The following is a 13,783-nucleotide window of genomic DNA, read 5'->3' as shown; positions in this document are numbered from 1 at the left end:
CAATCTCTTGGTGGCGAGAAGAAACCACGCGGAATCGGATTCAGATACAGAAACTGCATATTGTGATTATGATTATTGGTAAATTATATTTAATTTACAGTTAAACGATCACGTATGTACGCCAAAGGCCCCGAAAATCATTTCGCCGGATCGCCAAATCGCCCGATCGAAACACACTCCAAAAATACCTTCTCCACCAACATGACCTCAATTATCGATTTAACTTTATTATTGGTTTTGATTTGGACTTTTTGATTTTCGGGGCGCATCTCAGCAAAAAGTTGAAATTAAAAGGAATGCTGTTGATTGCTATGCTCGTCCGGATCCGCAAAAAGGCAACACATCGCGTATGGGAGATATATATACATATATATATGTGTCGCTGGATCTGGAGCATTAGGTGGGCAGGTCGCTTAATTCTCGTTAATTTCTCACTGGCAACGTGCAGCGTTTAGCTGATTGCGGGTTTCCCATTCGGATCGCTGCTCCTTTGCCACATCTCAGTTGGCCACTAAATTGTGGCAATCATATTTTGCGTTAAATGCATTCATTTTATGTTTTATTGAAGGGTCCTCGCCCCATACATAACTGTTATTTCGGCAGTTTGCTGGAACTGGTTGACAATAAATCAGATTTATTGGCTGGGCGTCTTTTCGACCAGTTTTAACTGGGTTAATCATGGGAACGCTGGGGGAAATCGCACATAAGGCCACTTCTAATAAGGCGAAGGTAGAAAAGCATTATCAATATCTTAAGCAATGTATATAATTTAATTTAATTACTTGGAATCTTTTTAGACTCAAGATTGCCTCTATCAGAATCTAATTTACTAATCCCTTTCGTAAGAACCTTACACATGACCGCTCGGTCATAGATCATCTTTGCAACATCTAACAGCTCTTTCATTGTAGCTGTTGTCAGGCCTCATAGATCATGATTCTCCTCCCGTAGCGGATCGTGGATCGTGTATGCTGTTGACAAGCAACTGTCACCACCAGCGGCCCAGGCGCCATATTGTTGGAGCTCCACTTCGACTTCCACCTTTACCGCCGCCTGCATTCCCCAACTTCGAATCCATCCTTTTACCCTGGGCACAAAACAGCGGCCCCCAACTGCCTGGCAGCCAATTTCCACACACAAATAAGCCGCCAATTTGGCCCCCTCTATAGGGCAGTTAGTCCCTAGACCAGACGGCCGAAACAAGGCAAGCGAAACCCGCCAGACACTACGTCAACTCCACAGACACGTGAGCACGGCCACTGTGGAAAACTACCTCAAAACTGCACAAAAAATAATATATATAACAATAGATATAATATATATTACAAAGTTGTATATTTTCTGCAATTTATTATTTTTTGTGCACTGTAAAAGTGTACGTATGTACTAGGAATTGTGTTATTTTAAATAGAAAACGGCACATTTGGTAAATCCCACACTATTTTACCAATAATTAGTGGTTTAGCCCACTGTGCTGGGCTGAATATAAAACTAGGCTTCCCTTGGTTGCATCTTCCTCCGATGAGTCGCTGGTTATAAATCAGTTTGCGCGGCTTTTAATAAATTGTAATTGAGTCGCGAGTCGCGTCTGCAGCTCATAGATACATTTGTATCTGCTGCTTAGGTGCTTAGTTCGCTGTGGCTTGTATCTTTAGCTTTTGGCTGCGATTGCGATCGCGTGTGGGAATGCAAAGGCGAATCTCGGGCTACGAAAGCGGCCCATACGATCCCATTCGAGGCGATCCTTATAAAGCAGGCTGCTGCTGCTAAGTTAACCCCTTGGTTGTTGTTGTTGCTGCTGTTGTTGTTGCATGTTGTATACATGGCACTTTGCCGGCTGTCGCCACTTCGGTTGTTTGGTTGTTCGGCTGTTTGGTTGTTTGGCTGTTCAGAACCCCTGCCCTTTTTGCCCCGCCAGCATCATGCTCGAAAATCACGTAATGAAAAATGTTTTGTGCGCAATTTTTCTTTTCATTTGTATCGTGCCTCTCCAGCTTGCGAAAAGAAGCTGAAAAAAAATATATAATGTTTTGTTTCGCTGTTTGTGTGTGTCGAGCAGCAATAAAACCCATTGAACACGAGTTGCTTTCGAGGCAACATGAACAATTAATGCAACATATGTTAGCGGGCCGCAGAAACCGCAAAGCGAGATCTGCAGCGAGATGATCCTTTATGCATTTAATGGCCGGCCAAACAAATCGAATTAGTTGCCAACGCTCGAGGCTGGCAACACGCGAGCGGAACTAGCCAAATAGAACTTTGGCATTTGATTCAGAGTAAATATTTGAGGGTTTAGCCAGAACTGCTAGTACTCTTTTACTTTATTCTTGAAAAAGATAAATTTTAAAAAGTATTTCAGACTGATAAAAGGATATGTATATGGAGTTCAATACAAAATAGGATTTAGATAATTAAATGTAAAATGTTAGATTCAGAGATACTAATTTAAACTATCTAAAAAATCCAACACAAGTCTAATTATTTCTCTCTACTTAGTAAAAATTTCACAAGGCTTTCTGGCAGTAGGGTATTTAAAATTAATTTCATAACAAAGATTACGGGTTACACCCCCAAAACCAAAAGCAACTTCCCTTTTCCCCTTTAAGCTTCCATATCCACCTCTAATAGTTACAACTAGACTTTTTCTAATTGAAACTTTTTGTTTTGCAATCGAGGAGCCGCAAATAGTTCGATCGATTGCCAAGATACGAATTAACCCAACAGATACGCAGCTGCAATCACACCGATTGCCAATGCATATGAAAAATTGTACTTTTAATTGTATCTTCAGCCCCCAAACCTGGCCCATTCCAATCGATTCTATGGTCCATACATAGGCTGTAGACCAGTCTCCCAGGCAACCAGCTCCTCATCGCTTCTTTAATTGCTTCGCTGCGGAGGAGAGCTCGTATTTGTTTTAAGACTTTTGGGCGGGCAATTTATGGCTTATCATTTTTTGTGCCTTTAATTCTGTTTTCCTTTTCTCAGGTGGGTGTGATGAGGGCGGCGGAGGATGGACTCCAATGAATTGGTATGGGGATTTCTGGTGAGCAGGTGGATTTCTTGGGTTATGGGTCAGCTGGAATGGCCAACGGCAATGCTTAAAGATACGTCAGATTCTTTGTGAGATAAAGCAGGTGGTTAAATTGGGAACTATATTTGAAATTATATACCTTAATATCAAAAATCAAGTAGTCCGAAATTATCATTGTATTCCAGTAGGGATTTACAATAGTTCTGGGATTTTCTCAACGACATCCATCCATGTAATCCCCTCTTTATAGGGATGCCCCCCCAAAACAGCACGATATCGACAGGTGCTCCTGTTGCCATTTAATCTACCTTCATACAAGCGTCTTGCGAATTCTTTGTCAATTCGAATGCAATTTTAACAGAAAAAAACGAGAACAGAGGAAACCCGCAGAAGCCGCAACCAAAATCCGCTGGGTACAAACAAAAAAGATGCTTCTTTGTTACTTAAGAGCGGAAAAGAATGGGCAGCAGGGGCAACATGGAAAAAATTATTTCATAAATCCCTGAGTGGCTCTCCGTCGATTCTAATGCACTCAGGCAAGAAACGAGGGGAGTTCTTGCCACTGCCTTTGTGTATTATTGAAGGGATAACTACTTATAAATGTGGCAACAACATGCAACTATCTTTCGAAGGAAAAAAGATTAGCGAAAGGCTTACATAACATACATACGTGTGGATGCGGTTTGATTTTTTTCTCGCTGGCAGCTGACACAGATATAGATACTTTGGCAACTATCCACGGAATGATTACAACAGCCGCTCTAAGATTCGTTTTCGGCTGAAGGAGCGCCAGCATGCCGGCTGACAATTCAAGTGGAATTTTTTTTATTTTTATATTTCTTTTCAGATTTCTTCCTTTTTTTGTCGTAGTGGTAGTTGTATAGTAGTTGGCGAGCGGTTATCCGATATTATTTCGCTAATTCGATACTTTTATTTCGAGCAAACGGGTACCTACCCTCCCTCCATCGTTTCTTTGCATAATTTTTCATAATTTTTCTTATTATGATAATTTTGCTGGCGAAAAAAAATATAATATACATTTTATGTGAATGCAATCTGATCCGTTATTTATGTGCCACACAATATAGTATGGTCTGCGGGTCTGCCGTTCCCTGTACCGAATATAAACCGTTATGTGGGCGCAGACCACACATTATGTTAATCATAATTTCACTGCACTGCCTGCCATCGTCTTTTTTTTATCATCTTTATTTTTCATTGCCTTTTATTTTTGTGATTTACAGTTTCTGGGGTCGCAGACAGGTGACAACAGCTGTCAGTGGGCCACAGTTGGTTGGCCGATTAAATTTAAGTTTGGAATCGGGAAGACACATTTATTAAAGGATCTTAACAATCAGTTTTAATACCAGTAAGATTTTTATTTTTTTTTTAGATAATTTATTGTTGTACCACTTTATAAGATATTTTTAAGACTACCCACCTCTATCTGCCCGCATGTTGGAAAACTCCAAGATTTGCATCCGCTAAACTCAGACATTCGATTCATTCCCAGCCTCTTCCGGCTCAAGAAAACGAACCGCAACTTGTGCACGTTTCCCTGACATTCTTACTCCTCCTTCCACTCTGCACTCCCTGCCACCGATTGTTCCTTGTTTAATTTCGCAGGAGCACAATATCCATATCCTTCCTGCTTAGCCGCTGGCTTGTGGGCGGAATATGGGAGCTGGTATGGTGGCGGGCCCCGAGGATTTCTTGCCCGAGAAAAGAAATTGTAAATTTTCGTAAAGGAAGTATGAATTACGGGCACTTTTTCTGCCTTTTGTTGGAGAAGGTCCTTCCCCCACAGCCCCTTGCCGTTCTTGTGTTCTGCCATATCAAGCAATGTCTATAACTAGATATGTGGCAAGTCTGAGAGTGTGTATTGTATATGGCTTTCACTTGCTGAACTCTTGTAGGTGGGAATAAAGTCCTTGTTTGCCGGGTGAAATGGAGTGGGCGGAAAACAGGGTGGGTGTGGGTTGCTGCGGTTGCTGCTGATTTTTTTCCCTGTAATGAAACACTCGGGATCGACTTCACGAGAATTCCGGTCTTTATTCGCGCACTTGTAACTTAAGACTACCTTAACATTAACAGTAGCAATACCGCGGGACCGCGGAGTGGTGAATACCTTGCGGGAAGGGAGGAGAGCGAGAGAAGAGAAGGAGAGCGCGAGCAGCGGTGCTTGCGAGCCGTGGAGGAGCTTCGAGTAAAAGCATTGGCCGCTTACACTGCCGCTCAACTGTTTGCGCCCTTCTGGCGTGAACATTCTCCCCCCCTTGCGTAGGCAAAGGTATCCCTGGCCGGCTAGACATCAGGATCGGCCTCTTCATTCCGTGCACGCTCCAGAAACGGTCCATCCGAACACCGTGTTCTGCGCGACGGGCAAGCCATCATCAATTTTTAGGAACCCCGGTTGGATCAAGTTGGCATATACATCTGATCCCAACACGAGGGAGATGGAGGCCGGCCGGTGGAAGCGCTCGTCCGCGAGACGAACACCGTCAAACTTGGCCCTGGCGGCGTCGCTCAGAGCTTGGATGGGTGTCCGGATCCTTAGGCTGGGTTCGACCTTCAGGACGACGTTGAGTCGGAAGGTGCTTGTTCGGGACCGGAGTGTCACCGAGCAGACCTCGTTGCCTCCCAGCCGGGCGATGGGCAGCCGGAACGCAGCCGCCAACGACCGGTCGATGCTGCTCACCGGCATGCATGGGTCGATCATGGCCCCGGTCTCGAAGGTCTTCGAGCCCGTGTCCAGCACGACGATGGCTGTAGGCAGAATGGGAACAGCCTTCTGCTGCCCCGTTGCCACCGCCGGAGACGCGACGGAGACCTTCGGACGCCGTTGATTGTTGGCGACTGGGGCTGGTGGCGGAATGCGGGAAATCCGGACCGGACGAGGTGCAGCGGGATGGCGCTCTCTGCGCGTCGGAGCTGGTAGCGCTGCTGGGGACGGAGCGGGACGGACCTCGTGCATGTGGAGTAGAGTGTGGTGGTTTCCTCCACACTTCTTGCATCCCTCTTGGCTTCGGCAGTCTCCTCCTGAGTGCTGATGGGCGAGGCAGTTCGAGCAGTACTTATTAATAAGTACTGCCCGAAGGCGCTTTTCAGCGCTCAGTTTGTGGAACCTCTTGCACTTCCGAAGTGCATGGATTCCAGAGCAGACTCGGCAGCGGTAGGATTTGATACCTCGAGTACGTCTGCTTTCCAACGACTGGGTGGCACGAGGTCGCGGAGCCATTATTGGAGGAAGTGAGTAAGTCTGCCAATAAAAGAAATGAAGAAGCTTAGTATGAGCCGACTACTCTTTTGGCCCCGGAATGGGGGAAGTGCCCTAATCCCTAGGAACGGAGGACTCTTTGTCCTCCATCGGTAGCAGAATAACCTTGTGGACAGGGCGTTTTATGGTGCCGCGAGACGTACGGATCTCGACGACTCGAATGCGGTCGTCGGCTCCTGGAAAGGCAGAAACGATTCTGCCGAGCCGCCATTCGTGCGGTGGTAGATTGTCCTCCTTGACAACTACCATATCGTCGGCTTGGAGATTCCTGGTCGGAAATTGCCATTTGCTTCGTTTATGGAGTTCCTTAAGATACTCCTCTTTCCACCGTGCACTAAACTGCTGATGTTGTGCCTTGAGGTGTTGCCATCGATTTATTATCGACTTGGCTTCGCCCTTTATCTCGGGTTCCGCCGTGGAAAGCAACGGCCCTCCAATAAGGAAATGGCCTGGTGTGAGGGCCAGCAAATCTGAGGGATCTTCGGACATAGGGGAGAGGGGTCTAGAGTTGAGGCAAGCCTCAATCTTAGCGAGAAGTGTCGCCAGCTCCTCAAATGTATATTTGCGGGCTGACGTCGATTTAAGGAACAGGGTTTTGAAACTTTTCACCCCTGCTTCCCACAAACCCCCCATATGTGGAGCCCCGGGTGGGATGAATCGCCATACGAGTCCCTGATGGCTATATGCATCAGTCACGGACTCTTTGATGGCTTGGAGAAAGTCCCTGGAAATCAAAGTTGCCGCCCCCACAAAGGTCTTACCATTATCCGAATGGACCCGTTGAGGACAACCGCGCCTCGCTACGAAACGAGCGAAGGCCGCTAGAAATTTCTCGGTTGTTAGATCGGAAGTGGGTTCCAAATGGATAGCCTTCGTGGAAAAGCACACAAACACACAAACATATCCCTTCGTTATGAGACACGCTCTCCCTGTATAGTTTTTTATTTCGAACGGGCCGGCATAGTCGATACCCGTGTAGGTGAACGCCCTAGAGAAGGAGACTCTATCTGTCGGGAAATCGCCCATCAGCTGTGTTTGGAGTCTCTTCTTGTAAATCGTGCAAATCTTACAAGGATTGACCACAGCCTTCACCAGATTCTTGATTTTAGGAATCCAATACTTCGATCGGATCAGGCGTACGATCAATTGACTACCGCCATGAAGAGTAATCTGGTGAGTAAATTGGACGACAAGGCGCGACAGTCTACAGTTATAGGGGAGAATAATCGGATGACGTTCATCATATTGCAGGGTTTTGGAGGCAGTGAGACGGCCGCACGCCCTTAACAGGCCGTGTTGGTCAATGAACGGGAACAAATTCACCAACGGACTTGACACTGGAAGAGGCCTTTTCTCGGTCAGATGCTGAAGCTCTTGGCCATATGCTCTGCGCTGCGCAATGGAGGTCAGAGTTCGTTCTGCCCCTCGGATCTCTTCACTTGTAGGGCGTGAGTTGGGCAAGAACGAACCTTTGCGGCAGCGTTTAAGGAAGCGTTGAACATAGACCAGAACTCGCAGGGCCTTGTCCAACTTGGAGAAACGCTCGAGAAAGTCGATGGACGGGGCCTTGACAAAATGCACTTTGACCGCGCGCTGCTCTAGCTCGGTCACTGGAAGAGTGTCACTTTGTGCTGGCCATAGCTCTCGTGGCCCTTGCAGCCACTCTGGTCCGTGCCACCAGAGATGGTTATCTGCCAATTCATGTAAGGATACGCCTCGACTGGCTAGATCGGCGGAGTTTTGTTCTGAGCGAACGTGTGCCCAACAGTCGACTGGCGTCGCCTGCGTGATCTTGGCAACTCTGTTGGCCACAAATGTGGTCCAGTTGCACGCAGGCTTTCGTAGCCAGGCTAAGACGATTGTGGAATCTGTCCAGCAGCGGATATTTGAACTGGCGGAGGGCATGTGCGGGAGGATTGCTGTCACCATTTCGGTTAACAGCACGGCACCACAGAGCTCTAGCCGAGGAAGGGAGACGGTTTTTACCGGGGCCACTCGTGTTTTGGCTGTAAGCAGGCGAGTCAGGATCTTTTGCCCCATCTCGACGCGGATGTATATCGCCGCTCCATAGGCTCTCTGGGACGCGTCACAGAAACCGTGGTGCTCTATGATTACCTCCGGCTGGTACCAGATCCATCTCGGAACGCGGATCTGGTTGAGGTCGGAATACTCGGCTAAAAACGATTGCCACCGCTGACACATTTCAGTGGGAAGCTTATCGTCCCAGCCTAAGTTTTGCAACCAAATCTCCTGCATGAACATTTTTGAACGGATTATGAACGGCGCGAGCCACCCGGCAGGATCGAACAACCTAGCGATTTGGGACAAAACTTCTCGCTTTGTATAGGAGGGTTCCACAACTATGTCTGGAGGAACGAAATAGAATTCGTCGGACTTTGCCCTCCACCGAATACCGAGCGTCTTGGCCGTGCTTTCGGCATCGATGTCGAGGAACTCGCTATGAAGGAGGTGTTCGGCCGGGACGTCTTTAAGGACGCCTTTGTTGTTCGAGGTCCACTTTCTCAGCGGAAACCCGGAGGCACTTAGGGCTGCTTGCAACTCTCGAATTGAACTTTGGGCTTCGATTACGGAATTCGCCCCTGCCAGAACGTCGTCGACGTACATGTGCTGCTGGATGATGCGGCTGGCATTTGGAAATGGCACTTGGATATCCTCTGCCAGCTGTTGCAAGACTCGAATGGCGAGGAAGGGGGCGCAGTTGACCCCGAAGGTAACTGTTTTTAATTCGAAGTCTCGGATATCTCCTTCCTTGTTTCGGAACAGAATTCTCTGAAACGGGGTATGTTTCGGATCGACCCAGATCTGACGATACATTTTCGTGATGTCTGCACTGAAGACGTATTGAAAATAACGCCATTTCAGGACCTGGATCGTTAGATCGGATTGTAGGACTGGACCAGCATGAAGAATATCATTTAAGCTGGTCCCATTTGCCGACGGACTTGAAGCGTTGAATACAACGCGAAGCTTTGTAGTGGTGCTTTCGGGCTTAACTACCGCGTGATGAGGAAGATGATACGATGGAGAATTGTGAGTCGGCGGAACTTCTTTCATATGACCCAGATCCAGGTACTCCTGGATCACGCTGTCATATTGCTCTTTTAATGGAAAGTCTCTTTTTAAACGATTTTCGTTTCTAAGAAACTGAGCTAGCGCAATGGACCTTGAATATCCTAAATCGGATCCGATATTCTCGGGATCCCGGAACGGGAGCGTCACCACGTATCTCCCGCTTGCGTCTTTTGTCGTTGTTTGGAGGAAGTTCCTTTCACAATAGGAGTCCGACTCTTTTACCATCTTTACTGGTAGATCCTCCACCTCCCAGAACTTGCTGAGAAGCGTGTCGAGCGTATCAGGGTCGCCTATTTCATGCACCTGGGTCGTGAAGGATGCGACCCGTTTCGGCTTGCCCTTGGAAATCGGCCCCGTTAGCACCCACCCGAAAATAGTTTCTTGGCCCAGGAGCGAGCCGCAAATATTTTGTCGGGTGCCATCCATCATTATGGATGGTAGAATGTCAGCCCCGATCAATACATCAATTTGAGAGCTCTCAAAAAAGGTAGGATCTGCCCAGCGGAGTGCGGGCAGGTCCTTCAAAGAATTCCGAGGGATCGGATAGGAGGGCAGTTTGCCTGAGAGCTCCGGAAGGACGTAAGCTTCAGTGTCTAACTGTAGACCTGGCTTAGTAGGAGAGCGAATCCCGAAGTGACACAGCTTCGAGGACTTCGCGGAGACTGAATGATTTAACCCGGAGACTTGGGTCTGGGTGTTGCGGAATGGCAACTTGATGAGGTTGAACAGGCGTTCTGAAATGAACGTCGCCTCGGATCCCGAGTCGATTAAGGCTCGGGCTCGGTAGCTCATCCCCAAATGGCACACGTCAATCATCGCTGTGCTCAGTAGGACGGCTGAAGTGCCGGACGCGAAAAAAGTTTGCACCGCTGAGGTGCTTGCCGATGCATTTCTGCTAGAGGGTCTCGGAAGTTGCTGTGTAGGGGGCGAGGTTGAGAAACTCGCATTTTCGGAATTTGGGGGGCTGCGATGCAGCAGCGTATGGTGCCTGCCCTTACATGTAAAGCAGCTGTGCGTGCTTGTGCAGTCACGTAGCTGATGACCTCTGGCAAAACAATTCAGACATAGCTGCTTCTTTTTGATATACCCGGAGCGCGAGTCAACAGACATTTGAAGAAAACGCGGGCACAATCTTACCGGATGGTTCTCCTTCGAACATAAGTCACACCCTTTCTGTTTGGTGCTGACCTTTGTCTCGAAGGATTGAAGCCTTTTTGGAACTGCCTGAGTCGGTTTCATATCTTCGATGGCTTCCAATGTCCGATACCTTTCGCTCAGGAAGGCATTCATTTCTTCCCAAGCTGGGATCTCGGATTTAGCAGTTAGCGACTGTTCCCATAAGGACAGGGTCTGCTTGGGCAGTTTGCTCGCGCAAAGGAAAACCAAGATACAATCCCAGTTTTCTGTGGATACCTGGGAATGCTCTAGTGCTGTTAAACACCCCTGAATCGTGGATTGTAGCTCTTTTAGAGCATGACCAGATTCTTGCGAAATTGAGCTCAAGTTAAAAAGAAGCTTGAGCTGGCTGTTGACTAAAAGTCGCTTATTTTGGAACCGATCTCGAAGCGCCTCCCAAGCCGAAGCAAAACCATCATTCGTGAGAGGAGATTTCGCCACGATGGCTTTTGCTTCGCCACTTGTTTTGGTAAGGAGGTGGAATAGCTTCTCGACCGGAGTCAACCTGGGGTTGTTTACGTAAATTGCCGTGAATAGGTCCCGGAAAGTGGGCCATCGGAGGTAGTCGCCATCGAAGACTTCCGTGTCGCATGGAGGTAAGCGGCAGCCGGACGAAATTAGCGGCTGAGAGGGTGCCTGCGCGACTTGAGGCGTTGCTCTGTCGATTGTTTCGCCAATTTGTGCTGCACATGACTCGTATACTGAGTAGCAGTAGTCATATTTGGCCTGGAGAATAGGCACTGTGTCGAGGGATCCTTCTTGGGCCATTAGGTCAGAGCATGTTTCGTACTCTCTTTCCACTTTGTCCCATAAGGCTCGCACCTGTTGCAGACGGACTTGTAACGTGTGTAGGGACGGAGAGGCTTGATCAGGAGTGTTGATCTTCGCTTCGAAAAGGCTTACGCGATCGCTGACGGCGATGAATTTATGCAACGCTGCGTTTGCGGGCGTTGGCTGCTCAGAGGATGCCATTTTTCTTGTGTTAGAGCGTGTGACGCGGAGGAAATCAGTCCCGACAGCGGAGGGACTCTCGGATTTTCTCGATAGAGAAGACTCACTAGACGCTCGCGTCACTGGTCGGGAAATGACCAACCTAGGAGTTGTCTTCGAACTGGTCGATGGCGAACCCTTTGCTTTCGGAGTGGGAGTCGCGGGTTTGACCCTAGGACTAACGGACTTGGGTGCTGGCTTACCGCGAGTGGATAGCGGAGATTGCGGGTTGAACTTTTGTTCTTTTCCAGGTGCGGTGGTCTTTTTCTTGTCTCCCTCTAGGGGCATGCTCAGCTATGCCCAAAGAGAAGGAAGTCAAGAAGGCCTGCACGCCGCAAACAAAAAAAAAAAAAATGTGGAATTGAGAAAAAAAGAACCAGATACGGAGGGCACCAAAATCTGGATAGACAAAGGATCCCGTCGGAATTCGGGAGAAAGTTGCAATTGGGATCTGGAGATTGGAGCACGAAAGAAACAAAAATCGCAGTCTTTGTGAAATAAGGCCCAATAGATCTTCAATCAACTTGAAAAAAGCTTAAATGAAGCACAATATAGCTAAAATTCAGTGTGAAAAAAAATAGCTAGGAGGATTCACAAAAGAAAACCAACAGCTAGAGTGAAGTCCACAAGAAGATATAGCTATATTGGTGGTCCAGAAAAACAATAGCTCAAATTTATATAAAAACAAAAACTATGAATTGACGTTTCTGAAAAAATCGCTAAAAAATTGCTACCAGCTGGAGTCTGGAAAATAGCCAAGGATTTATAAAAAAAATCACTATCGACTGGAAATCCCAAAAAAATAGCTAATATATAGAAAATAGCTAGAAAATAGCTAGAAAATAGCTAGAAATTGGCTAGTTAATAGCTAGCTATAGCTAGAAAATTCAAGTTTAAATTTATAAAAATAGCTACCGGCTGGAGTCTGGAAAATAGCCAAGGATTTATAAAAAATCGCTATCGACTGGAAATCCCGAAAAAAAAATAGCTGATATATGGAAAATAGCTAGAAAATTCAAGTTTAAATTTATAAAAATAGCTACCGGATTTAGGACCACAATTTTATTATTTTAATTTAGGAACCAGAAATGGGAGCCAGAAATAGCTTGTAAAAAAAAAAAAAAAAAAATTATTATTTGGGTTAAATAATTATTAAATAATAATTATTAAATAATAATCAATAATAATAATAATTAAAACAATCGTTTATTTCCCTTTTTTTTTTTTTTATTAAATTATTTATTTTTAAATTTTATCGTCGGACTTTTTTTTATTTTATTTTATGTCTCGACAATAGGGTATTCTCTCGTCGCTATGCGCTGGTTTTTGTCAGGGCAATAACGAACAAAGAGGAGACGAAAGAACTTGCACTTGGAAAGTCTGCGTAAGTCGCGACTGTGTGTATGTCAATATCGTTGGAAGCTAGGTCTGACAATGGATATGTCGTAATGTGTGTGTATATGGCTATGGGTATTTGTGTGGATGTGAACTTTATTTGGAATATTTTGTATGTGAATATATTGGGTGAATATATGTATGTTTATATTTAATTTACAATAATTATATATTTAATATATATGTGTATATTTAATTTAATTTAGTTTTATTTGTATTGGGTTGTATATTTTATTGAGGCACACACAAAAAAAACAGCAGTTTAGCAGCGGACGATAACAGTGAATTTTGGACAGTGTATATATGTGTGTACATGCGCTTGGATATCAGCGGAGCACCGTAATTAGGAGGCCGGTATTGGCAAAGTGCTTGTTTATGCACTTAAAAAAAAAGTAATCACGGTGGCTGGGCGCATGTACTTATATATTTTCACTTTTCACTTGATACGGATGGACGGAAAGAATAAACGCCGTTGGAAAAACGAAAATGGCGACCACGGACGGAATAGAATTTAAAGCCGTACTTATCTTGAATTTTCCGCAAGGAGCGCTGGCAGGATCAGAGCTCATCCGGCTCGAAGGACCATGAAATGGAGTGGGCGGAAAAATCCTGGGTGTGGGTTGCTGCGGTTGCTGCTGATTTTTTTCCCTGTAATGAAACACTCGGGATCGACTTCACGAGAATTCCGGTCTTTATTCGCGCACTTGTAACTTAAGACTACCTTAACATTAACAGTAGCAATACCGCGGGACCGCGGAGTGGTGAATACCTTGCGGGAAGGGAGGAGAGCGAGAGAAGAGAAGGAGAGCGCGAGCAGC

At 46.2% G+C, this 13,783-nt stretch overlaps 2 protein-coding genes across 2 annotated transcripts; both read right to left on the bottom strand.

The window, feature by feature from the left end:
- Positions 1-5,289: 5,289 nt before the first annotated feature.
- On the bottom strand, positions 5,290-13,526 carry LOC120284604. The gene is made up of 2 exons (XM_039292960.2): positions 13,489-13,526; positions 5,290-6,293 (listed from the first exon to the last, which is right to left on the bottom strand). Exon 2 carries the CDS (start codon positions 6,270-6,272, stop codon positions 5,361-5,363), a length of 912 nt encoding a protein of 303 aa, XP_039148894.1. The 5' UTR covers positions 6,273-6,293; positions 13,489-13,526; the 3' UTR covers positions 5,290-5,360.
- On the bottom strand, positions 7,075-10,220 carry LOC123327073. The gene is made up of 4 exons (XM_044922443.1): positions 10,010-10,220; positions 9,330-9,430; positions 7,264-9,197; positions 7,075-7,111 (listed from the first exon to the last, which is right to left on the bottom strand). Exons 1-4 carry the CDS (start codon positions 10,218-10,220, stop codon positions 7,075-7,077), a joined length of 2,283 nt encoding a protein of 760 aa, XP_044778378.1.
- Positions 13,527-13,783: the final 257 nt, after the last annotated feature.

The sequence above is a fragment of the Drosophila simulans genome, chromosome 2L, assembly GCF_016746395.2.
Source record: "Drosophila simulans strain w501 chromosome 2L, Prin_Dsim_3.1, whole genome shotgun sequence".
NCBI classification, from domain to species: domain Eukaryota; kingdom Metazoa; phylum Arthropoda; class Insecta; order Diptera; family Drosophilidae; genus Drosophila; species Drosophila simulans.
Note: the sequence above shows the minus strand (reverse complement) of the source record. Positions and strands in the feature narration are given on the sequence as shown.